Raw genomic sequence first — 26,413 nt, forward strand, 5'->3', positions numbered from 1 at the left:
TGGGGAACCAATGGAGCCCCCAAAGGGAGACTGTGAAGATCCCTGAAGGGTCCAGGCCTTGCCCAGAATCAGACTGGTAGGGAGGCTTAGCAGGCTTGAACCAAGCTCTTTGAGTGTCCTCAAAGTTGGGGTCCTGGATGCAACCTAGCCATTCACTGGGGGCTCTGGAAAAGTTTTTCTGGAAGGAAGTGGCTGTCGGCCTGGAAATGTTATCAGGCTGAGGGTGACCATTGATCTCCTAGATAGGAGACATGTTCCCAGGTTCTTGTCTGAGGAGAATCCCGGGTCATGGCAACCCACTGGATGGACCCCTATCTACATCACACCCTTTGGAAAGGAGGGAATGGCCTTCATCCCAGGACAAGCGGTCTCTAGGGGTTATGGTACATTCTGACCATCAAGGGCCAAGGCACCAGTCCGTTCTTTAGGGTTTGCATTGAAAATGCAAAGCCTAAGACCTTGGGAAGCTATTACCCAGCCCTCTGTAAGTGGGGCTGTCCTCTTCTGGGACTCCAGAATGTGAGCACCGATTAACACATGTGTGCACACAGGAGCGAGTGTGCTGGTGAACACAAACACACACACCCCAGGAGGGACTGTGGGGTGGGATCTGATTAGTAGCAGATTCCAAGAAGTTTATAGGAGGGAGGAAATTGGGTGGGAGGTATTTCCTACATGTGACAGCACTCCTCTAACATCATAGCTATTATCCGACCTATGCCTGTGGACATCTGATAGAAAGACATGCTGGAATCATCCATATTTTGCAGAGAAGGGACCATCCCTGTCACCACAATGGCTTATCTAGGGTCCGAACCAGGTAAGAATAGAGACTTGTGTCTGAAACCAGGTGTGTTTGCAAGTTGGGGCCCTGGCTGCTCCCAGACCTTCCCTGGGGGCCTGTGGAGGGGGGTGTATTGGGGTCACTGTGTACAGATAAGATGTGCCCTTGCATGCAGAAGGGGGATGAGGAGATGGCAGACGGGAGCACTGTTCGTGTAGGGGTCTAACCAGGAGTGGGCCCCGGTAGGGGACCTAAGGCAGTGATGTCACTGCCTTGACCACAAAGGCCTGCAGAACTTGGAACCCCTGCAACCAGGTACCCACATTCTAGTCCGGTAGCAGGGTTACTGGACTCAGGATATCTGACACAGAAAGATGTTTTCCTGTTGTGTACCTAGTTTCCGGGGCTCTGGGTATCAGAAGCCCCAGGAAAATGGCTTGTTCCCATGTTGCAGACATTGGCTGAAACCAGCCCCCAATGCCTCAGGACATTTCGAGGGAGACGCCATAAGGTACTTACTACTGAGGAAACTAGGCGATGCCCACCCCTCTGAACCGTCCTATGGAAGCCCCATCCCTTCCTCTGGAGTTTGAGGGGAGGAGGGATATGTGGGGGTTCCCGCCCATGGGCTGGAGGAGGGTGAGCACAGTGGATACCCTGGTGATCCCTTCTTGTTCACACCAATGTCATGGTGGGCCGGGTGCACAGGGGATTCCTGAGGTGGCTCTTAGCTGTGCCAGAGCACATCCAAGGCCCTGAAACTGGGCCATGTTTCTCTTCTTGGGGGAGGGGTCTGCCACCTGGGCTGTGGTGTGTCTGGAATGGAGCGCCCTGGGTCTGAAGACTAGCAAAGGCCTCCAGACAGGGCTCTAAGGCCTCCTGCCTGGCTGCCGGGCACTGTCTTTACAGAATGCTCCAGAGGACATGGTGCAGGAGGTGAACGAGGAGATCCCCTGCTCTCCTTTCTCGAAGGACAAGAAGCTGCACATGGCCAACAGAGTCTGGTGCTGGCTCAGGGTGAGTGCAGGTGCTGGGGAGACCCGATCCCTGGGGTGCCGATGCAGCACCAAGGGCCCCACTTTCTAGAAGCCAGCCTGGCCTCCTAGAGTCCTGTACTCCCATGAATCTGCATCCCATCTCTTCCCCAAACTGGCCCTCATGGTCCTGCCCACGCCTTGGACAGAAGCAGAGCCATTGTCCACATACTTATAGGAGTATCATTAAAGAGACTTTAGACCAGGTCTCATCCTGTTGATCTAGACTCCTTTTGCCCTGGCCTAGGCATTTTCCTAACTCGTGCTCCCAGGTGTCCCCATTGGCCCAACAGTCCTTCCTCAGCTTCTGCAAGTCTTGCAAATGATCATTTGCAAGAGTGAGTTGGGAGACTTTGATCCAAAGGGACATGGGGCCCATGGTACTCTGTCTCTTGCTCTGCGCTTTTGTATTGATGGAACACATTGTTGGGACCCTCCCCAAGGAAAAGGACCAGGGGCCTCACTGCACTGCACTGCACGGCAGTCCGGAAGGCCAGTCATTGATCACAGCCATGGAGCCCTTTACTGGGGCAGGACTGGATGTAATCCCCTTCTCTGGCCAAGGCACAGTGCTGCATCCTACAGCCTCCATGCCTTCTTATCCTAAGCCCTCTCGCCTTAAACATCTCTGTGTTCTCATCTCAAGAATGGGATATGTTGGGTGTCGGGGTGGCTCAGGGGTTTCAGCCTCTGCCTGCAGCTCAGGTCATGGGTCCTGGGTCTCACAGTCCTGGGATCGAGGCCCACTTCGGGGGGTGGGGGGTCCTCTGCTCAGCAGGGAGCCTGCTTCCCCCTTTATGTCTGGCTGTCTCTCTGCCTACTTGTGACCTCTCTCTCTGTCAAATAAATAACAAGTCTTTCAGAAAAATTAAAGAAAAATGGCTATGTTATCAGAAATCACAGGATCCATGCCACTCATGCAGGGACGTGCTATCCATACTCCGCTCACAAAGAGACCCGAGATACTAGCAAGTTCAGACGTCATTTCTTTCAATTCTTTGTATGGATACCAAGAACATTTTCTCTTTGCCTTAAAGGCTTCTTAACTGATTGGCTGATTGATGGATTTGAGAGAGAGACAGGGGGAGAGTGGGGAGAAGCAGAGGGAGAGACAGAATCCTCAAGCAGACACTGCCCTATGGACACAGCCCTACGAGGAGCGCAGCCTCAGGACACGGAGACCATGACCTGAAGCAAAACCAAGAGCCTTAGGCTGAACCCAATGAGACACTGAGTCACCCGATTCTTTTTCGGACTCTGGGCTCTCTTGTCCCACCTCTTGCAGAATTCCCTGAGATCTGGGGGCTCATTCTGCCCTCCAAGCCCCAACCCTCTTGGTGGCCACAGCACCGACTCATGTCTCTTCTGATTCACCTCAGGGGAAAAATCGTTCAACCAGGAAGAGGAGGAAGACCTCGGTGCTGATGGTCAAGCAGGCCGATAAGCTGTAGGCCGCAATAGATCACCTGGTGCCTGCCGTCATCAGACAAGATCTACAGTGTCCACATCTTTCTGGACACATACCGTCACTTTGCCACCACCCAGGAGGTGCTGGACCTCCTCTTTGCAAGGTGAGCACCCTCCCCTGCCCCTAACTGCTCTGTGGGATTTGGCCAATTCCTGGTTGTGAGACTTTGGCAGGTCCCCAAGCTTCCCTTGCTCCTAACTGGGGCAGAGGTATTATAGGGACTCAGTGGGGTCTTGTAGGGAAAGGACACCTGGGAGCCTGCGCCAGTGGAAAATTCTGCTAGAGGGCCTGTGGGCATGCTCTTTGCTCATTCCTGTGCCCCTCATGATGAAGCCTCTGCCTCATCCCTGACTCTCACTATGATCTTGAGCTGGGCTCCTTTGCCACTGAAAGGGAGATCTGAGACTCCTTCTGGGGCCTGTGTCTGGGTGAATCCAGAGCAAGCATCCTTGGGGGTGAGCAGGCCCACTCAGATGTCGGTGATGGGCTGGTTGGGGCCCTTTTATTCAGCAAGCATTCAGGAAGCCCCAGTAGGTGGAGGCGATTATCTAGGAGCTGGATGGGATCCCTGCACAGAACAGAGAGCACCCCCGGGCTGCAGGCTAGTCGAGGGTCAGGCGGTCAGAGTCAACATCCACAGACATCTCATGCGATGCCTCCTGGCCTCCTCCTGATTCGGATGCGTTTATTCTAGCTATGGCGAGGTTGGCGGACCCCAGGAGCAGCGCAACATGTGAGTAAGCTTTGGCTGCTTTAGGAGGGCCTTCACTCTCCACCAGGGTAGAGAGGGTACTGTGAGTTAGAGGGGCTGCCAGACCTTCACACTCACCTCGTTATTCTTGCTTTATGGTAAATGTCTGAGAGCTTCTACTGGAAACTGGGAAGGTGCCTTGGGGAGCTGGTGTAGGTGTGTGAGCACTGTGGGAGAGCAGAGGGGGATGGAGGACAGCTTCAACCCCTGAGAGGGTCATGCTCCATCCCTGCCCCCTCCCAGCCCTCTCTCTACCCCAATTCTGGGACGCATAAGGCAGGATTTAGGAGCCATCCCACAGCAGTCTGTTGCACCTACACACTGGGTGCTCAGAGAGAGTGGTGACCCAGTAGAGCTCAGGGAGCAGACATCCCACACCCTGTGGGAGATAAGTTTCAGTGGAAACAGACCCACTCTCATGGCACCTAGTGAATGGGCAGAGGAGGTAACGGTGGAGGTATGCGGAGGTTCTTGTGAAGGCCTTGCTAGAGACAGAGTCCCTTTGTTCCGTCCTCTGTTGGATCTTCATGGAGCAGAGGCAAGAGAGCAGGGAGGGTAATTAAGAGGCCAGACACCACCCCTCCCTGGGCACATGCAGTTGAATTCAAGTGGCTCGTTGGCAAGGAGACAGAATGAGGAGTGTGTCCAGCTCCCCTAAGAAGTCCAGAAATGCTCACCCCATTGATCAAGGACTCCCACTCCTAGCGGCTTTTGGCCAGCCTGTGGTGTGGGAGCAGGCCTGTCTCGGGCAGGACTGCCAGGTCGCAGGTGGACAAGGAGTCCAACTGGTCTCGGACAGGAGCTGGAAGCCCAGGGGCCCAGGTTCCCACATGGGTTCCCTGGGATTTTGGTTTGGATGGGTACCCTGACCTCTGACTTCTCTGCCTCCATGTCTGTCCCCAGGGCCGCCTATGCCATCCTTAACACCTGGGTGGAAAAGTATCCAGGGGATTTTGTGCAGCCTCCAGAGTTTCCCAGCTTGTATGCGCTGCTGGCCTACATGCAGGTCATTGTGCCGGGCTCGGACCTGCAGCGCTGTGCCCAGCTTCTGCTTCCAGAAAGGCAACACGCTCCCAGAAAGGCCACGGAGCCAGAGGCTGGGGGTGAGGAGGACTGGGGGTGACTGATGTGGGACTGAGGAGGAGGCAGGGTGGGCCACCCTGAGGAAGACTCTGTAGATTGTAGTTGGGCCGAGGAGAGTGAGTTGTCTCAGATCCCTGTCCCCATGGGCTTCCGTTGGGGACACCTTCCAGGGGCTGGGTCTTGAACGCAGGCCACGCTGAGTGGTGGGGAAAGGGAAAGGCAAAAGGGAAGTCAATCAAGCTAATGATGCTTTCTCTTCTTGAAGCTACAGCACCGGCCCCACAGCAAGATCAGGATGTGCCTCAGGAAGTCGTTCCAGCAGCCACTCTGGCACCCGCTGCCCCTCTGGGGCCTGAGCTGGTCCCCACCATCCCTGCTGCGGCAGCTCACCATGGGTCAGGAAGACCAGTGACCCCCCCCACCACATTGGGGCCAGGGCAGATGGTCGTCAGGGCCCTTGTTCACTTCTCTGCGACAGAAGAGCCACCTGGCCTTTTGCCTTTCCTGGATGACCAGCAGGGTCCTGCCCCCGAGCTGCTGCCCCCTGCCTCCGTGGAGAAAGCAGTCTTGGTCCCCGAGCTGCCACCACCTGCCTCTGTGGAGCAAGCAGGCTCGGCCCCCGAGCAGCAGCTCGTGCTGGCTGCAGCTCCAGAGCATGGCTCCCCCTCCCCTGTCATTTCCTGCTTTATCATATTTGTGTTCTGTGTTCACCTCTATAATTACTTCATAGATTTATTTATTAAATAAAATAGAATTTGAGTTTACATAAAATTTTACTCACATCCTTTGCAGTGGGATATGGAGGTCTCATTAGGTCCATCCAGAGTGTTGCACAACCATGTCATTCTACGACGTTTCCATCACAGAAACACCCGCGCTCCTCATCTCTCACTGCTCTGTCCCTCCCCCCAGTCCCTGCAACCGCTGCTCTTCTCTCTGTCTCAGCCACTTTAGCTCGATTTGGATTTTCCTCTGCCTGGAATCCTACAACATGGCCTTCTGTGTGTGTCTGCAGAACATAAGAGTGATTCCCCACTTTTCAAACTTTTTTAGAGACCATATAGGTTATTTTCGTTATTCTGAATCTTCTGCCAAAACAAACAACGAAACAGCACAACACAAAACAAATAACTGTTTTGTCTGGTACACCGCCAGCCAACTGTAGAGAAAGACCCTCCCTTTTGAGAAAGAGCAGAGCTGCTACCCTGTGTGTTTTGCGATGTGCTGGAAAGAGCCGCCGGTACCCACAGAGCAGTGGCCCTCCTAATACCTGGTTGTGTATACCGGTCTGCACACAACACACGACCCCCAGGAGTCCACAGAATAGTGACCTTGGACTGATAGACACTCTTTCGATACAGGCAGACCCCCCAAATAGATTTCATTATCCCGTGTACTGTTCATCTGAAATATCATTGTTCTTCGTGATTCACCTGAAAATGCTCTGAACACAAGTGGTAAAGAGCTGACTGCAGAGCTGGCCCGGAACACGAGGTAACAAGAACTAAAGGAGGGCCAGCACGGCCTGGCCACCAGCAGTGGTGTGCACACGCTCAGCTCCTGCATCGCTGAGGAGACCACTTTTCCCCCACTGGTGTGGGACGGGGCCTTTCTGACATGCTGGGTTTCAAGTGACAGGTCAGTGTATCAGGCAGAGTACTCCAGAGGATAAATGAGTTCCCTCTGCTGGCTGACCCCTCACCATTAGGTAGAATGGCCATGGTTTCATAGCAACCATTCTAATCTATGCCTACAGGGCCCTGAGATATGAATTCTGTTACTGTTTCAGGCCTTTTTGGTCTTTTTCACTACCATAAGGACAAGTCAGTTAGTTAGATGGTAGACAGATGAATTCCATTCATCCTGACTTTTTCTGCTATTCTTATGTGAAATTACTTTTAATACTTTTATACTATATATATATATATATATTACATAGCACTATAAAAATGCTAGTTATTACAAATTACATCCAAATGAAACTAGATGTCTCAGAAACTGGCATTCTTCCTTTTTATTTTTAATTAAAAAAATCAGTCATTTTCCTACTTGGCTCAGAATCAGAATGTTTCCTCATAGTTCAGGTTTAGGATTCCTCTAAAGTGATCTAGAAACAAAGACAGTAATACACATTCTTCCAACTTCAATACCAAAGTATATACAACACTTATCAGGAGCTGAAACACTTTCATGACCAGACAATGACCAACTACAGAATGTCCTGGTGGGTTACAGTCCTGAAGGTGGTGAGAAGACCTACTCTCGGACACCAGTGGTTTGGCTGAAAGAGTCTCTCATGTCCAGTAAAAACTGAGTTTTGACATCCTGCCTTTTTAGAGAGAGTTAACAAGATTAAGAAAGGGGTTTTAGAAAAGCTTCTCAAAAGGCCCCACACTTTGACCTGTTTTTTTCTGGTGAAAAATGCACATGAAGTCTCAGCATGTACACGTGGTGGTAAATGACAGCTTTTCTAAAGCAAGAGCATGAACATCCAAATCTCATGGCTGGTCCACTTGAGAACCTTGTTAATAGTAATGGACAGAATGGCTTTATTCATTTTTATAAACAGATACACCAAGTCTTTTTAGCTTAGTTCTTACTATTAAATTTACCTTTAATAAGGTAAATGGTTTATTTTTTAAGAATGTTTTAATTTTTAAAAAATTAAAAAAAAATCTTTTTTACAAACTCATGGCCCAGAGATCAAGACCTGAGCTGAGATCAGAGTTGGATGCTTAACCGACTGAGCCACCTAGATGCCCCTTAAATTTATCTTTTAAAATATAATAACCGAAGGAAAAAAATACCCTTTTCTTCTATAACTTGATATGCCATTGCCACTTTCATCTCTGACCAGGACAGGACCTTCCCCCTCACAACCTGGACGAATGAATTAACTGTGTTCCATACTGAGAAATGTCACTACGATTATTCCATGAAACTGCTGAAACGCTGTCAGTACCTTGGAAGCCCAAGCCACATGACCTATGACGGGGACCAGCTAGAGTCATACTCATTCTCGCTGAAGGGGCCTGGGCTGCCTCCTCGACAATCTGGACCTCAAGTGCTTTCAGGACAACAGCAGGGGACACGGCGCTGGCTTTTAGCATAGCCATGGCCTCACTGTGACTTCAATTGGTCAAATCAATGCCATTGATATTCAGCAATATATCACCTGTCCAAAGGAATAAACAAGAAAAATAAGATGAGCTACCAAGTCATTATCTTCCCTATACATTCTGTTATTTGTAATTTTTTCACATCTCTGTCATTCTTACGATATCAAGGGGAAAATCCAATTCATGGAAAACATTCCATAACAACTCAAAACTTTAAGATAATTTCATCATATATAGGAAAAAATGTGGCTTGAGGCACTGTGATTCGACTGGAAGTCCAAGTCATTAGATCTTTGGGCTTCAGTGATTTCTATAGTTCTTTCCTGTTCAAAAATTATTTGATCTTTTGCTCTTAGAAATGAATTTTTAACATATCCTGTTTTAGAGTTAGATAGTTTTATAGATAAAGATAGTCCTACAGAGTTTGCTCAGCATGAATGTATCAAAATACTTAAAGAGAAGAGATCCTTGGGTCTACACAAAGAAATGAAACTTGTGATTTGAGCATCTTTTGCTTAAGACAGTAATAAGGAAGAAAAAAATGTGCTTTTTTCCCTGCCAAGTAATTTAATAATAATAAAAAAAAGGGCAACAAGGATTATATAAAAGGTTAGGAAGGAAAAGATGAGTGTTCTATTTTTTAGAGGGACTTTTCCAACATAAAATAATCCAATGATCTAAAAAAACATTAGAAAATAACGGAAAGGGCTCCTGGTTGGCTCAGTGGGTTAAAGCCTCTGCCTATAGCTCAGGTCATGATTCCAGGGTCCTAGGATCGAGCCTGCATCGGGCTCTGCTCAGCCGGAAGCCTGCTTCCCCCCCCCCCACCCCCACCCAGCTCTCTGCCTACTTGTAATCTCTGTCTGTCAAATAAATAAATAAAATCTTAAAAAAAAAAACCAGAAACATCATCAAACTGCAGCAATTTTCCTTCCCATTAGGCATTTTTCTAACCTTAGAGAGAGGTTTTACACTTATATATGGAAGGGACATTTTAAAAGATTTTTAAAAAATCATATTTAATAGAAAATTTGGGGAATATTTGTTATTTTGTTCAAACATGAGTTGCATGCAGGGAGAAGATGGGAACAGTTTTACTGTTCCCAGCCCTCCCTATCTTACCTCTTTTGATGTGGCCATCACGTGCCAGACAGCCATGAGCTGGCACACTGGTTACAAAGATGGGCAGTTCACCACTCTTGCTTCCTCTGTCCCCCGCCACTGTCATTGCCAGGGTCTCATGTGGTTCCTTCTTTACAGTAATGTGTTTTTCTTGGCATGTAATACACTGGGTAAGATCCTAACACATGAGAAGAAAATTTATTGGAAAATAAATAATACATAGCTGAAGTAAAGTAAGGAGACTGAAGGAAAAAATACCATGGCAATGATAAAGTCACTGTTAAAATCAGTTACTGTAGAAATAATACACAGTTCTTCATGGTACAAACATGACACCGAACACTGGGGATCACAATGTCAGACTGTTGACTACTGTATTTTCATATGACTATGTATGGAACAGAAAAAACTCAGGACTGTTGACATATGGAAGTCAAAATAAGGCCAATTCTACAAAAGTAAATAATGCATTTGAGTTTTAAGATTCTGAAGACAAGCTAATTAATTTTATTTCTCTCTCTCTCCTCTATTCTTTGAAAGAAATGGTGACAGAATAGTACAAAAGTAAAGTGTAGATTTTGTTAACTGTCAGAAAAAAGCTATAGATCTGTTTCTTACTCATGAGAATGCTCAGTCATGAAACGGGTGCAAACTGATCTTCAAAACCTTCACGGAAAGCTATAAGGATATGAAATAACTGAATTTTTGAAAAAGTTAAGGAAGAGGAAAAATTTCCAACAAACTGTGTTCTTAGGAAAAAGCAATTTTTATCGATATTTTTTGTTTCTATTTATGGGGACACTGCTAGAAGAAAAGGAAAATTTAAAACATTACCTTTTTTAAAAATTAGAATGCTATAAAAAACAAGGTGTACCTATGCAATATTAATATTAAAATAGCAATAGTAACTAACAGTTATTGAAGATTTACTATTTGTAAAGCAAATGGCTTCACATGTATTATTTCATTTTAATGGTTTCATTACATTTCATTACAATGGTCCTGAGTGTAAATCCTATGGTTGGCCCCATTTTATAAACAAGGGAATAGCCTTATTAGAAAGGTCATGTAATTTGCTCCAAATTATATAGCTATACATACATACAGCATGATGCTATATGCATCCACACTACAAGGGTGCTATCCCTAATGGAAGCTCCTATCTCAAAGGGGCCTGGGCTGCCTCCTCGACAATCTGGACCTCAAGTGCTTTCAGGACAACAGCAGGGGACACGGCGCTGGCTTTTAGCATAGCCATGGCCTCACTGTGACTTCAATTGGTTCTCAAAAGGTTCCTTAACACATATACTATAAGAGCATACTGTAGATAACAAGGTAACTATTACCACGACTAACAATATCAACAGTAAAACTAGATGAATTCTTTTGCTAGATCTGTAACATTTCCTTTAGTGACACTGCTTCAGAGTGGACAGGTACGACGTGTCAGTCAAGCCCTGGACCTGCAGGGGTGTCTGCTCTTCTCTGCTCCTGAAACCCACACTCTGAAATTTTCTTGAGGGCACTACTTAAATAGCCTAGAGTTCCTAGAATTTTGACCTCATAGAAAATCTGTAAATGTCTACAGGTGGTATTGTAGCATATGACATCTATGTTCTCATCCTTCAAAACTGGGCAAGACCCACATTATTATGAAGACAATCCAGGTAAACTCAGCTGGGAGCACACTGACTTCAATGCTTGTGTCTGTCAGGTATCGAGTCAATTAGAGGTGGTTGCTTTATTCCTCTATATGGCTGAGATGTATGCATTTTAGCCAAACTTCACAGATTACTCTTGGTATACTTCATGGAAACTTCTAAGGGCTTAACACTGTATGAATGTTTCCAAGCAGGGGCTATGGAGGGGCTTAGTAATAGAGTAATGTGTGCTTTAATTTTTAACAATGATTATCCTCTGAACAGGTTGTTTTGATAATTTGTATTTGTTTTCCCTAGGAGACCTTTATTTTTTTAAATTAGGATTTGACATCACAAATGCTGTATGTTAATGGTAAATTGCTAAATTAATGCTTAAAGTTACATTTCATGTGGCTGTTCTAACAATCAGGTTTACAGAGCACCTAGAGTACGAATTCAGCATTGCTATTTAAAACACCAACACTTAAAATTAAGGAATAGGAACTAGTAAAAAGAAAAATATATGTGCCCCAAACAAACAAAAGGACATAAATAGTCCTCTATATGAATGCTGAAATGGTTAGGTAGTTCTTTAAATAAGGAGTATTTTTTTAAAGACTTTATTTATTCGACAGAGAGAGATCACAAGTAGGCAGAGAGGCAGGCAGAGAGAGAGAGGAGGAAGCAGGCTCCCTGCTGAGCAGAGAGCCTGATGTGGGACTCGATCCCAGGACCCTGAGATCATGACCTGAGCCAAAGGCAGCGGCTTAACCCACTGAGCCACCCAGGCGCCCCGGTTAGGTAGTTCTTAAAACAGTCTTAAAATTGTAGTGTTGTCTTTGAGCACCCATATTTCAACTTTCTGTAGAATTCATGGATTCAGTTACCAACTTTTGCCTTAATTATGATTCTTTAGGAATATGTATATATATGTAACTTGTAAAGCAAGGACCAGCGATATGAACAACTCCTATTCAAATTCCTTTTCGAAACAATAACTGCTTTTTGTAGTCATCATTGTGAAAGCAAAATTATAGGTTCCCTTCACACATTTTGTTTTCTGTTCAAAAATAAGAATAAGTTTGTGCTTATAATTTCTTAAAAGTTTTAACTGACCAAAGACCAGTGACAAGTCTATACTTCAGCTCAGAAAACCAGATAAACCTGATGGGCCAAAAATACTTGTGCCTTTAAATGATGCTTTCTTGGGCTCCTGTGACATTACAGAGTTATTCTGTCAAATTGTACTTACATTAAGAAGCCACTTTAAGCTAAACACGTGTTTAGCTTAAACATGTGTTTCTCAAGTCATGTGTTTCTCCTTAAGTAAAATTAAATTGCTTTGCTAAATAAAAACTTATTTACTGGTCTACTTAAAAACTATAGGAAGTAAAAACAAACAAACAAACGAACAAAAAAACTATAGGAAGTTTCCGATGTGTGATTTTTCACACAGTTGGTAAATAGCATCGTTTTAAAAATTCTGGCCTACTAGAAGTTGAGTTCAAATGAAAGATCAAATGAAGTAAATAATACTGAGAACACAGTAAAGTGTCACTGTTTTTTTATTTCTACTGATTTCTGCATCCAAAGTGAGACAGCATCAGAATTTCTGGCACAGATAAATGACCCAGGAATATATTATAAAAGCACTGAAATATGAAAGATGCAGCAAAAAGCTCAACATATGGGAATTTAAAACAATCTAGGGTAGTATTCCTATAAACTGTAACATAAAAAGAAATGCTTTATGTGTTTTGCATGTACCTATTAGAAAGTATGATTTATGCTTCATATTCACATAGAGAATTCTGTTGTTGTAGGCAACCTGCCCAACCGCTAAGTATGGACTTGTTGGTCATTGTCTTTTTTTCAGTTACATAACCTCCTGTTACAACTGAATGAGCAAACCAAGATAAATCCCACTTTCAAGCAGGAACAAACAAAGAAGTCTTTCTAGAAGATCAAACACTTCTCATCAATCTGGCAGAGGGACCTTCTTACTAAGAAACCACCCCTACTGGCTGAGGAACAGACTGTACAGGGACCCTCAAGGTAGCCAAACACACATTCCACACCCCCAAACACCTGTGTTCACCTTTTCCAACAGAGTAACAGCCCTCATTTAAATCTTACCAGTTTGTAACAAGGATTCCCTGAGGGCAGATGAATGAAAACATGCAAACTCAAGGCCTCACCTTGTGTGAGCTGGGTCTGTTGTGGTACAGCGGCTGTGCATGGTGAAGGCTGGTACTCTGAGCTCCTGCGTCTTGGACAGGGTTACCAGGCTGGGATTTCCCCGGCCTAGCAATTGTTAAATCCACCCTCTCACCACTAGGCTGGAGAAAACACATATATATAACCACCAGTCATTAAAGATGCTTCTCACTTAAAAAAATTATAGGGAGGGTCATTTTCAATGCACTTATCGCTGTATCAGAGCCTCACCTGAGTGGGGACTGCAGGCCCCTGCTGGGGGTGGGGCAGATGAGGGAGTTCATTTCAGGAGCTAATACTTTAAAACTTCTGCAGGTAAAAGAGCCACACACAGACCTCTTGGGTAAACCTTCCCTAACCCTGGAAATACCAAGGACATAACCAAGGCAAAGCCTGGGTTCTGATCTCCCCATGATATCTTGAAGGCTAACTGTCTTTTTATACTTCCCTCCCCTGCAAAATTGGCCTTGGCACTGAGAGAAAGAGAGCAAAGAAGATAAAAGGATGAACGGATTTAAAACTGGATTACAATCCTTTGTGATTTCTGAAATAAATTCCAAGATGGCTACTTTGAGAGTAATAATCAATAAAACTATGTGTAGCTCTGTTTCCACACACTATAGGTTAGAATCGAAAATAGGGATGAGCCTAAACAGTCCTGAGAAGAATGATAACAAAGGTCCTGTAAAACAGGATTAGTATTTATATACATTACATATTGTGTGCGTATATATGTCATACGTGCACTCACACATAAATGTAATTTTAGAGGTGAGGACAACCACGTTGAATTTAGAGGTCCATTATCTGTATTTATAGACCTAGATCTGAAACACCGATTCACATCTATTATCCTTTTTAAAGCTATTTTATCTTTGCTTTTAATGTACAGGCCTGGTCTACTTGATGCTGATTCTTGGTCATGACTACAACTTTCCAAGTATACTATCATTTCAATGGGAAAATTTGACAGCCTGCTTTCAAGAAGCTGTGGTGGAAAGTAGAACCCTCCCCTATGACTGCAGTCAGTAATGTTAAGAAATCACTCCAGTTTCAGTTCTCAAGTTGGAAAAGGAGTGAAAACCATAATCTTTTAAAAAAAAGATTTTATTTATTTATTTGAGAGTGAAAGCGAGAGGGCAGGGTGGAGGGGCAAAGGAAGAGGGAGAAGCAGACTCCTCGCGGAGCAGGGAGCCCGATGTAGGATCTGAGCCGAAGGCAGATGCTGAACCGCGGAGCCACCCAAGTGCCTGAGTGATAACCAATTTTAAGGCCCTATTAAAGTCATTTACTTATTCAAGTATTTCATTAAACTAGTTTCAGACAATTCTACAAAATAACTGAAAGAATAACACTTCTCATGTGGCCAGAGTCTGGGGATTTGATATAACAGGTAAATGCCAAAGTAGAACACTTACAATCCAGATATTTGAGATTCTGACACTTCTGAGTATTAGATCACACGGTGTGAAGGGTGAGAAGCCCCTCTGTGATCTCATTTCAATATTAAGAATTGTTTGCTTTACTGCCTAACCCTCACCACTACCAAATACTCTATAACCAGTAATGTAGCTTTATGGGAAGACCCCTGCTCATGCAAACCTATTAACAAACAAATCCCTGATCTTTTTTGATTTCTTAAAAGACAAAATTCTGGGTGTGTGATGGAAGTGGACATATAAGCTTTAAACGATGGGCCAACATTTGGGTTTAAGCTAAATGCCTATCTAACACTTCAGGGTTTCAAGCACAACAAAAGAATTCTGTTGAAGTCAAGATTTTTAAAAATGCAGGATGCCTAAACGACAATACCTGTATTTCATAAAAAAGTGGCATGCCCTATTGCTGGGAGTATATATTGGTATGATCTTTCTAGAGGGAAGTTTAGCAAAATGTCTAAACTTGAAAACAAAACATTAAAGTCTGTTGACAGGGGAGTGTTTACGTAAGTTTTAGCACAACATGCCTACTATACAGCTATATCATGGTGCATCTATTTTCAGGGTAAGAAGTCCACAACATACAGCTGACGTAAAGAAAGGGTGGCAAACTCAGAATTTGCAAGCTGACTGCATGTGTAAGTACCAACGTAAATATGTACCTATTTATTTGTAGGCATATACAGAAAAATGTTTGTAACGATGTTCTTCAAAACTTTAATGTCACTATCTTATGGACTTTAGACTGACTGTGATTTTGACTTCCTTCTTCATTTTCTGTATTTTGTCTTCCTTAATCTCCTTTTCAGACATGGAATAACATGTTCTGAGACATGTTATTCTCAGAATCCAAAACATTAAGATGTTTTTCACAAAGAAACAACTTGAACAATATATTATATTTGATATCCATATATAAGTATCTGTATCCAATTTTTTTAAACCTCAAGTCTGGGACAAGAGACCAACGCCTGAATCTCCCTCCTAATGCAAGATGGCTACTGGGTGTGTGTGTTCCCATAGTTATAATGAACCAAACATTTGTGAAAAGGAGTAACTTAAATGGGATTTAAATTTGGGTTTTCTTACACAGTAGCTTAAATCTTCATTGTTAATTCTGTTTACTATACACATTTCTCAGTGACTATCAACCTACTTTAATTCCTGATGCTTGATTATGTTACTGCTTGGTTTCCTTTATGTCAGAGTATTTTCTTGTGCTTACTTAAAACAAAACAAAACAAAACAAAATAAAACACCATACACATCTTTGTTTCACCCCTATCACTGTAGGATATACCCATATCATTAAATGCTCTGGTAGGTTATAGAACCGGAAGGTCTGCTCTGGATGATTTTCTACTTTTTCTATCTTATTTTTTAAAAAAAATTTTCAAGCTGGTTTCTTTTTTTAAAGATTTTATTTATTATGTATTTATTTATTTATTTGACAGAGAGCAAGAGAAGGAACACAAGCAGAGGGAGTGGGAGAAGGAGAAGCAGATTCCTGGCTGAGCAGAGAGCCCCGATGTGAGACTGGATGCCAGGACCCTGGAATCATGCCTGAGCCGAAGGCAGATGCTTAATGGCTGAGCCACCCAGGTGCCCCTCTACTTTACCTATTTTAATGCTCTTATTGAAATTTTTTTTTCTCTAATAATAACCATCTTTACTTCACAGGGATACTGTAAGAACACAAGTTATGATGTGTTTGAAATGCTCTGAATGCTTTATAAAAAAGGCACTACAGCGACGCCTGGTGGCTCAGTTGGTTAAGCAGCTGCCTTTGGCTCAGGTCATGATCCCAGCGATCCCAGCGTCCTGGGATCGAGTCCCACATCAGCTCCTTGCCCGGCAGGGAGCCTGCTTCTCCCTCTGCCTCTGCCTGCCTTTCTGTCTTCCTGTGCTTGCTCTCTCACCCTCTCTCTCTGATAAATAAATAAAATCTTAAAAAAAAGGCACTACAGAGATAATGAGTTATTCTCAATAAAAATTGATTTTCCCCACTTGTATACAGCTGAAGCAGAGAGTGAAAGTTACAAGAGCAGGGAAGTCACAACTTTGGAACCACATCTCCTTCAAGCTTTGATTGTCTCACCTGTTAAATGTGGACATAAATGTGTTTTTTATGTATGGGCTTAGGTGGAGCCCATGGAGCAAATGAAAAACCCATGTGAAAATATAGAGCCTTCACTCTATAAAGAGCAAGGCTAAATGTTCACAGGGATATAGTTTTCCAGACAGGATTTTATCTGTAATGATAAAATAATCTCTTGTGCATTTTGAAGGATTTGGGGAGCCATGTTTGATTTCCCCCATGAAATATCAAATATCCCTCAGGTTCTCATGTTACAAAAACATCGACATAAAGGCTGAGCACGTGAAATGAATATCCGCGTGTACATGAATGATCTGGGCGGCAAGCTCAGGGGTTCCATGCTTCAGGTCATGTCCATTGATGGCAAGCACTCAGTCATTGCTGCTCAGCCTTCCATCCTGTGCAGCCAGGCCGTCTTCCAACAGATCAAGGATAAAAACACCTGGTTCATCGGTCTTTCGAATGAGTTTAATGCCAAGTTGTTCACCAGAGTCCCGTTTGTGAAAGACTACGTGGAAGACCTCTTCCCGGGGAGAGCTACAGTCGAAGTGGCTGTAGGTCCGGCCCCCAAAGCACGGCTCTCGCAGCACAGTTACATGCAGCGTGGTACAGGGCTGGCAAAGGGCGGCTCTGGCATAGTTGTGAGACACAACTGGAAGAAAAGAGTTATGACCAAGGTGGGACAGTCTTTTATCCTCTCAACTGGTAAACATTTATATGCTATTTCCAAAAGAAACTGACTTTGGAAAATGATGTACAGTCATTATTTACAAAGAAAAGCCCTCTGAAGATGTTTTAAAATGCACAGTTCCTAAGCTTCACTCACAATGACTAGCACGAAGTAGAGAATGGCAGTTAGGATCTCAGGCTTCAGCGAGGGTGCTGAATCAGAGTCCCTGGTCCTGCCAGTAGCGGGATGTCTGAGTGTGTCCCCTGAGTGGTGAGATGGGTTTACTCTCCGCTTCACGGGACCAGGAGGAGAATGCAGAGACAGCAGCAGCATATGGCAAGTGCCAACAAAATACTAGTTCTAGTGGAACAGAAACTGAAGATCTACTGGATTGATGTGGCTTTTCCAAATGAAAAACACTTACCCTGGAAAAAATACACAGAGTTTTAATCTAAGAAAAGGGACACATTCCAGATACACAACCTGATCTCAGATCAGTCATTTTTACTTTAAAGAAAAGCAGGTAATTACAGTTTCACTCTGTTTAGCACTCAAGTGTAACATCTATCTAATACAACAAGCTTAACTCAGTACTCACGGAACATTTATTTACTAAACCTTATGGCCCTGAAAAGGAGTATAGTGACTGATCCTGGGACATGAACAGGACTAAGAAAATACACCCAGCTTCAGTTATTCACCTAGTCAGAGGAAGAGTTTGGCGCAATTCTGAGTATTTATCACAGTTAGAATTCCTCTCCTCATCAGTCTGCACCAACAGCAAGTGGGAAATCGACATTCTCTTGGATGCATTATGTGGCAGGCTCTGGGTTAGGTGCTTGTGATTACCCAAACCCTTCGATCTTTTTCACGTGAGTCTATCTTAAGGAAAGCCTTCCCCCTTCCTACTCATCTCGGGTTGACAGTTTTGAGCACCACTATCTTGAATTTTATTGATTTGGGCCTGTTGACATCTTTTAAAATTCAGGCATCAAATGCAATAGATCTCACACATAAACTTGCTCTTCTCCCAGTTTTGCAACATCTGTGCATTTGGTTGCCATCCAGATCCTTGATGAAAAAGTTGAGTAACATAGGGTCAAGAACAGAACTTTAAGGCAGCTTCTAAAAAACCAGCCTGACATGGATTTGTTAGTCAAAACTCATCATTTCTGGCTATTCAGCTAAAAAGCCACTTATCTCTAGGTTCTTATTTTTCCGTCTTAAATTCACATCTATCACAAATGACTTTACAAACATCTGGCTGGAATCCAGTGCTAGCCACGTGCAATTATGTAGCCTCACACCATCTTCATGATGTGGGTTGTGGAATAGCCTACAATCTTTCCCTTCACAAAAGTGTGGTTGCCAGTGAAACACAGAGAAAACAGAGATCAAATAAAATACTGTTGCTAGATGTTGTAGAAATAGCACCAACAGAGTAAACTTTACCACATCTTTAGCTAAATATATTTTGGACCAATGCAGTCAAGATACGACTGCAATTATTTTCCTTCAAAACCAAAAGTGAATAAATCACTGACGACTCAGATCGCACTGTAAATTCGTACTCCTAATCATGTTCTGAAATTTGTATTATTTTTAATAGTAATATTGATGTAATTTCTTACACTATTTTATTCTTCAAACTGCTCAAAATGCTGCACTGTGAAAGGCCCTGAGTGTATATGGTTCTCCTTTTCAAATAGGTTATTTAATAGAATAACATGGATGTGTGGGTATATATATAAAACACACGCACACGCACACACACACATACATAATCAGTGTGGGAAAACCCAAGCCATGCACTGTTACTACATCTAGTTTGCTAAACTAAAAACACAGGCTAGCTATCCCTTTGGTCTGTAAATAAACCATCTTAACGACTCCAAAGTATTTTCAAATTGGCTCACGGTATTATTTATGCAGCTCACAAAAAGTGGAAGATAACCAGGTAGTAAAAATATACTAAGGAGGGACGCTTGGGTGGCTCAGTTGGTTGGGCAGCAGCCTTCGGCTCAGGTCATGATCCCAGCGTCCTGGGATCGAGTCCCACATCGGGCTCCTTGCTCAGCAGGGAGCCTGCTTCTCCCTCTGCCTCTGCCTGCCATTCTGTGTGCCTGTGCTCGCTCTCTCCCCTCTCTCTCTCTGATAAATAAATAAAATCTTTAAAAAAAATATACTAAGGAGCCTTCTTTCCAAGTGTTTCCTTTTGAATGGCCATAAATACTACTCTGTATTTGGGCAAGTAGTGTGGCTTTACTTACTGCCTCCAGCATACCAGCCAAAGGCCAATGAGGAAGTCAGGCCCACAAGAGGAGAGACCCTTTGTGAATTCAATAATCAGGTTATGTGCTCATAGTTTTTGTATCAATTTGAAATCATTAAACTGCATTTAAGATTGCCATTATTAGGGTTATTAATATGTATGCCTCCATAAACAATAGTAATGCACTGGAATGTCTACAATGCTGATTTATAGCTTTAAGTTATATTCCCCAAATTACAGCCAGTATTTCAGATAATTAGCTTTTTATTTGACGTATACAGATTCAGTTATGTTATTAAACAATTCTCCAAAGCAGACCAGTAAAAAAGCCTATAGATGAAATATATTAGCAAACAAAACCCTATATCAAACAAAACTATATATTAAATATATTTTTATACATTTTTGTATTTTTGCTAATGTATTAGCAAATCTAATATATTAGTAAATCTGAGGTTACAGACTTAACTTCAATTATACTCAAAGAAATGGAAATAAGAACAAAGCATTTGTTTTTACCTTGAAAATTTAGAAAAAGCATGAGAAATATGTAAAATAAAAATATGTAAAAAATATGAAATATGTAAAATATGTAAAATATTTAATATCCAAAGCTGGCACACTGCTGGTAGCAAAGAACAAAAGATGAAAATAAATGTATACTCAATTATAGCTAGAAAGGCCAGAAGTGGAGAAGAAAAGAACACTGTGTAAGCTGTAGGAAAGGGCCATCTGGCTCTTTTGGTCTTGGCCCCAAAGGTGTCAAAATGTCAAAACCAGCTATAAGAGTTCCTCCATGGAGAATCAGTTTAGGAGCTGGGGTAGAAGGAATATAGGGTAAGGTGTCCAGAGAGCTGTGCCAACCTCATGCAACCAGAGTACTACTAATATCATAAAAGGACAGCAAACACAGGAATGCGGTAAATAGCTAGCTATGGTAGGATCAGAAACTGGATTTTACATAAGCTGGATTAGTTATGCTTCCTGTATTCTCCTATTTCCTCTTCGGATTTAGTCAAGAACAAAACACTGGAAGTTCAGTCTGTGTCAGCCAGGCCAAGTGCAATGAAGGAGGGGTTTTGGTCCCAAGTGTTGAAGTGGAAATCACAAACTACAAGAGGCAGAATATGGATGGGCGTGGAAACCAAAGCCAGGAACCCCTAGTGGAAAGGTCAATCCTTGCTGCTCTTGGAGCCTAGTTTGTCTGTCTTCTCCTCTGGACATTTCTCTTGAAGAACTAAAAATCCTAGAGGTTCTAAGTTTTGTTTTAATGAAGAAGACAGCTATTCCCAACAGGATATCATAACCAAATCCACTCTTTTATTGACTCAGCAAGTATGTCCTGGGTATCGACTCCAGGCACAGCTCTGTGAGAAGCCTGTCCCACAGTACGTACTAATGGTGGCTGCCATCCCCAAAGGAAGACACTGCATTTGAATAACTCTCTGTGACCAATTATGTATTAAGTGGTGAAGAGAAGGAATGTCTTCAGCACTTAGTGTGAGAAGAGGTCTGAATGGGTGAAAATGGCAGGGCAGGGTTTTCTGGATGAAGGTGGGGAAGCTGTAGCACAATGGGGACAGGCTGGAATGTGGAGGGAAGCAAGGAGATTGCTATGTCTGGCTTTTCTGCTACATTATACATTCTATGAGGGCAGGGGTTGCTTTTTGCTCTTAATTATACCCTCAGCACTGACCACCATGCCTATGATGTTTCAGTAATACACCAATGGCTACAGCTGAAAGAAAAAGCAAGGGTTAAGGCTGAGGGGACAGGTTGTGTAAGAGTCCACAGAGGACCCTGACTATTAATCAGTATGGACTTGATTCTCTGGTCCAATCTTCCCAGGGAAAGCAGAATCACAGGTGAATTAAACTGACAATGGTCGTACTGGATTTCAGAGCAGAGTAAGGAGGCAGGGGTATTGATTCTACTGGGTTAGACGTGAATCAGTGAGGGCACAGACCAGAGAGGTGGCAGGGAAAAGGGAAGGGGTGAATACCAACAGACCGTGGGGAAGGACCGAGCAGTGAAATCGAGGAGGCAAGGGTCCTTGAGCTTGGGTTCCTAGAAGACACCTTTTCTCATTCATGCCTATTTCTTCTCTCCTAAATATCCATTCTTTTAGCTTCAAGTACCACTTACACTAGTATGGGTCATATATCCAGGTCAATTTTCACATGAACTTTAGAATTCACATGAACAGTGGAATTCTGGCCATCTAATGCTCATCAGTATGCCCTCTAATATAATATCATCTTGCCCGAAGGTAGTTCGTTTGTTGGAGTAGCTATTTCTCTTTAAAGAGAAGAGGGAGAGGGTAGCACCAAGGATTAGTGCAGAGTCAGGCTGTTTGTGGATGAGAGTGCATTTGAGAGCCAACAAGAGGTGGTCATGATTTCCGAATTCTATCTTAAATTCAATGGTATAAGTTTTAAGTAATTTGTGCTGTGTGACCTGTCTTTTCTAGATTATAGTAATCAGTGTAGAGAAGGATAAATCAGACAATGAAGGTAACTGGTGGATGGTACCCTGGGACTAGGGATACAGACAATAGGACAAGAGAATTTAGCAGTGAAGGTGGCCCCGAAATAGCCAACCATGGAGTACAAGCCAGGAGGAATTCAGCTGGCCTGGAAAGCCACGCACTGAGGCACATGTGGGATCAAATTTAAGATGGGGGTAAAAATACATTCCATGAGTTTGGGGGAAATCAGAGAAATTACAGATAAATTCTGATCTGTTTTGCATTAAAAAAACAGTAAAACTTAGCTTTTTATAAGTCAGATTCCAGAGTACCATAATTTCCTAAGTTTTAAATCGATGAATAAGAGCAAAAAAATGAGGCAAGTTAACAAAATAATTAAAAAAATTGATACCTGAAGAATTTGGTCTCCAGCAAGAAGTCTTCCATCTTTGGCAATCACCCCATCCCGATAGACTTCCTGGATAACAATGTTGATCCGTGGTGTTTCATTGCCGCCCACGATGCTAATTCCTAGCTGAATATAAGAATCAGACCGGAGAATTTCAATTGCAGTAATTTTGCCTTCCAGAAAACTAACCGGCTGTTGCGTAGCTGCCAAGTTAAAAATGAGAGGGAGAAAAACAGGTGGAAAGAAAAACGTTTTATATTTTGATTATCTTTAGGTAAGTAAGTTATTGTCTATCATTAGTGATGACCTTATGTTAATAGATGATTCATAACAAAGCAATACCACGGGATAAGAAAAATAGAATGACCAAAACACCAATAGTTAAGATTAGCAAAACACTTCCTCTTCGAAAGGTGATCAGTAAATAATCAACAAATAACTACTATGCATCAGATCACTAGGGACCACACAGTGATCTGATAAAGAAATATACAGACAATATCATCTTGTCCTAATTGATCAGAGAAAGTCTGACCCATGAAACAGCTGTAAACAGTGCAAGGCTGTACATATGAAATATAAAAGACAAACTCTGTGACATACAATCACCGTAGTGGTTGACAAAATAACCACATTAAGCAAGAAGAGGAGGGTCTTGATCTGAGCAGTAGGAGATAGAAGAATTGTTATAGCCATGGCTGGGAAAACTGGGATTTGTAGAAAAATTGGAATTTTCATAAGAGATAAACCTATTTAAAAGTAAGACAAAGGGCCAACTACTAAGATATGCCCAAGATCATCCTCTGTTTTCTGCCTGTTTCCTGGTGGGTCATGTAGACAGATCAGTGGCTGCTACCAGAGGACAGCAATAGTCAGACACATGGCTTTGGGAGTCAGATACATACCCAGCCATTTCGTGGCTCTCAGACTTTGACCAATGACTCTCTGACTAAGTTTCCTCATCATTAAAAAAAAATCCAGGGGCGCCTGGGTGGCTCAGTGGGTTAAGCTGCTGCCTTCGGCTCAGGTCATGATCTCAGGGTCCTGGGATTAAGTCCCGCATCGGACTCTCTGCTCAGCGGGGAGCCTGCTTCTCTCTCTGCCTGCCTCTCCATCTACTTGTGATTTCTCTCTGTCAAATAAATAAATAAAATCTTAAAAAAAAATCCAGTATTGGTACAAGCATTTAATAAGTTAATATATGTAAAGTGCTTGACACAGTGCTGACACAGAATAAGCACTTAGGCTGAGGTATTATTTTTGTTCTTCTTGATGCTGTGGATTTCTTAGTCAAGAAGCAATAGGCTTCAAAACAAACAAACAAAGGAGCCTGTTGATGACCAGTGAATTTGTGGACTACAACAGAAGAGGGGGAGGGGGAAGGATAAGCCTCAAGGTAAGACTTGCTTTCTGTTCCTAAACTGCAAACCCTTAGACTTGTACACTTAACGGGTGACTATGTGATATGTGAAGCATATCTCAGTAAAACTATTTGTTGAAGAGGAAAAAACAACAACAACAACACCCCATATAGGGAAAGTAATAGGGAGTAGTGAGAAGAAAGGAAATATCTGATTTGAAAACAGATGAAAAGCAAAAGCAAGGTGAAGAGCACATACTGTCAGTGGCCATGTTGTCCTCGAAGGCGGGATTGTCCAGGCCAGGCTCCTCAGGCCACGCGGGCAGAGATGCTGATGTCAAGCTGCGCTCAGCAGGCACTGTGCCTGTCCCTGAACAGTCCATTTTGAGGGATAAAGTACCTGGAAGATCTATTACAGTGGTTCCATTTTTGTTCTCAATCTCTGTCTGAGCTTTATCAGTTTTCCTCCTTTCTAGGGCAAGTCTCCGATGAGAAGCTCCAGGACATCTAGAGAGAGAGCATTAGGGGGTTCCCAGATGATTTGAAAGGAAAAATGATTGACAGCTTGTGCCCCAACAACAGAATAGCCACTGCTTCAATGCCAAACTCACCTAGAGGTAATCCACAATTCGTATGTAATTATGATTTTAACCTCTGCTAAGTTCCTACCACACTGTGTAGCATACTTAAAACAGGCGTTGGCACAAATAGTGGCTTCGTGCATGTCTCAAAAAATACTTCAATAAATACCTGTATTCAGATATTTGCTAGTCCCAGAAATACACCAGCACAGTTGATGGTACACTGCAAATACTATTCTGAGATCCTGATTGCATAACCCCCTTTTCACAGGGATGGCTTAACTCCTTAACAGGAGTGGAAACAGCAGTCTTCTTCCACAATGTGCTCCTGCATCCAGACTTGGACCTTGAGTGACACTGTTCCTTTCCAATCTCAGGGCCAAGGGTACACATTCATTTATTAGTGAGAAGCAATACATCTGAGGCTCTGCCACTTGCAGAAAAGCAGAGAAAAGGCTCAAGAGGCTGTGTATGGTGGGTGGCGGTCTTATGTCTAGGGCTGCAGACTTCATTCAAGGATAGTATTTTTTAAAATCTCAAATTCCATTAAAAATCAAGTATAGGATAAATTTATTGAAAACTGGAAGCTATCCCTTAGCTGTAAAAGTAATGAATTTCCCCTCACAAACTAAAGATAAGTTGTGGGTTTCAAGTTCTTGAAAAAATTGCTATGGAATTTCTTTATTCAGCTTTTTCTCATTCCCGGTTTCCTCATCACCTTATTAAGAAAGAGGACAAATGATTTTCCTTCCGCATTGTTGTGCCGCACTCCAGGAAATGTTCCTGCAAGGACCTGACAAGTAACTTGGAAAATTGTATCACTGAGAAAAATGATTTTTGTCAAGTAAGTAGATTTCATGAGAAATGCATTTTAAAACTATTTCATTCAATAAAAAAATGGTGACAAAAAGTGGATCATAAAACAATACTTGAGACTAAAAATATAGGTAAAGATTCAATTCTCCAAATGCATATCACACACTGGTATCCATATGCGTAACAGCCAGTCTTCGATGGGGAAACGGACTAGGAACAGGAAGTGGGAAGGAAACATAAGCAGAATGTGCACAGCTGGGAAAGAGCCTAGCTAACAACTACAAAATCCTACAAACTAAGTAACTGTAAAGCCCCTCTTATCTTATCCAAGAATAATTTTTTTTTCTTTTCTTTCTTTTTTTTTTTTTTTGTCAGAGAGAGTGAGCACAGGCAGAGGCAGAAGGAGAAGCAGGCCTCCTGCTGAGCAAGGAGCCCGATATGGGACTCGATCCCAGGACTCTGGGATCATGACCCGAGTGGAAGGCAGCCTCTTAACCAACTGAGTCACCCAGGTGTCCCCAAGAATAAATTTAAAACTGGAAACCTGAAGTTGTTAGGTAAAGAACCAGGTATACTTACATCCCAATGGGACAGCAAATTGCTAAGAGGGACTAAATACAGGTATTTTGTGTGATATCACAGAGAAATATGGAAGAACGCATTCATCTAGCACTCAGGAAGTTTACAGAGGACTGTGCAACACCCACCTTTAAACAGATGGGGAGCTGGGCACACAGAGACGGAACAACTAGCCAGGAGGAGATGATGAAAGACTTCAAACTACACAAGGGAGGCAAGAGTGTCAACAAAGAAAAAATGACATAGATTATACCATATAAAGAAAAAAACAAGTACATATGAATGGCAAAAAACATGAGCCTCATTGACATTTTTAACTAAGACATAACACTGGCAAGTCATCAGAATTTTTAATACTTAAAAAGCATAATATATTTTTTATTTAATAGATGACAGATTTTTAAAAACATATTTTTCTGCCTTGCTTGTACGATATAGCAATTTAGCCAGCAAGCACTCTTAGGAAACAAACTAGTTAAGAGTATTGACAACCTCTTCAATTTA

General features: G+C 42.9%; 1 protein-coding gene across 1 annotated transcript; it reads right to left on the minus strand.

Moving 5' to 3' along the window:
• Window positions 1–7,125: 7,125 nt before the first annotated feature.
• On the minus strand, window positions 7,126–24,657 carry LOC131834711 (ligand of Numb protein X 2-like). Its single transcript, XM_059179354.1, has 6 exons — window positions 24,545–24,657; window positions 24,193–24,440; window positions 22,577–22,776; window positions 13,200–13,340; window positions 9,362–9,539; window positions 7,126–8,295 (listed from the first exon to the last, which is right to left on the minus strand). Exons 1-6 carry the CDS (start codon window positions 24,655–24,657, stop codon window positions 8,252–8,254), a joined length of 924 nt encoding a protein of 307 aa, XP_059035337.1. The 3' UTR covers window positions 7,126–8,251.
• Window positions 24,658–26,413: the final 1,756 nt, after the last annotated feature.

This window comes from Mustela lutreola, chromosome 6 (assembly GCF_030435805.1).
Source record: "Mustela lutreola isolate mMusLut2 chromosome 6, mMusLut2.pri, whole genome shotgun sequence".
Classification (NCBI taxonomy): domain Eukaryota; kingdom Metazoa; phylum Chordata; class Mammalia; order Carnivora; family Mustelidae; genus Mustela; species Mustela lutreola.

Coding starts and splice junctions, on each gene's coding strand:
- LOC131834711 (XM_059179354.1), bottom strand. CDS start 24,657: ATGCACGAAGCCACTATTTGTGCCAACGCCTGTTTTAAGTATGCTACA. Junction 13,341..22,576: donor CTGGAGACCAAATTCTTCAG/GTATCAATTTTT, acceptor TGTTTTCTCCAG/CCTAGTGGTGAGAGGGTGGA. Junction 8,296..9,361: donor TGATGGCCACATCAAAAGAG/GTAAGATAGGGA, acceptor TCCTTTGGACAG/GTGATATATTGCTGAATATC.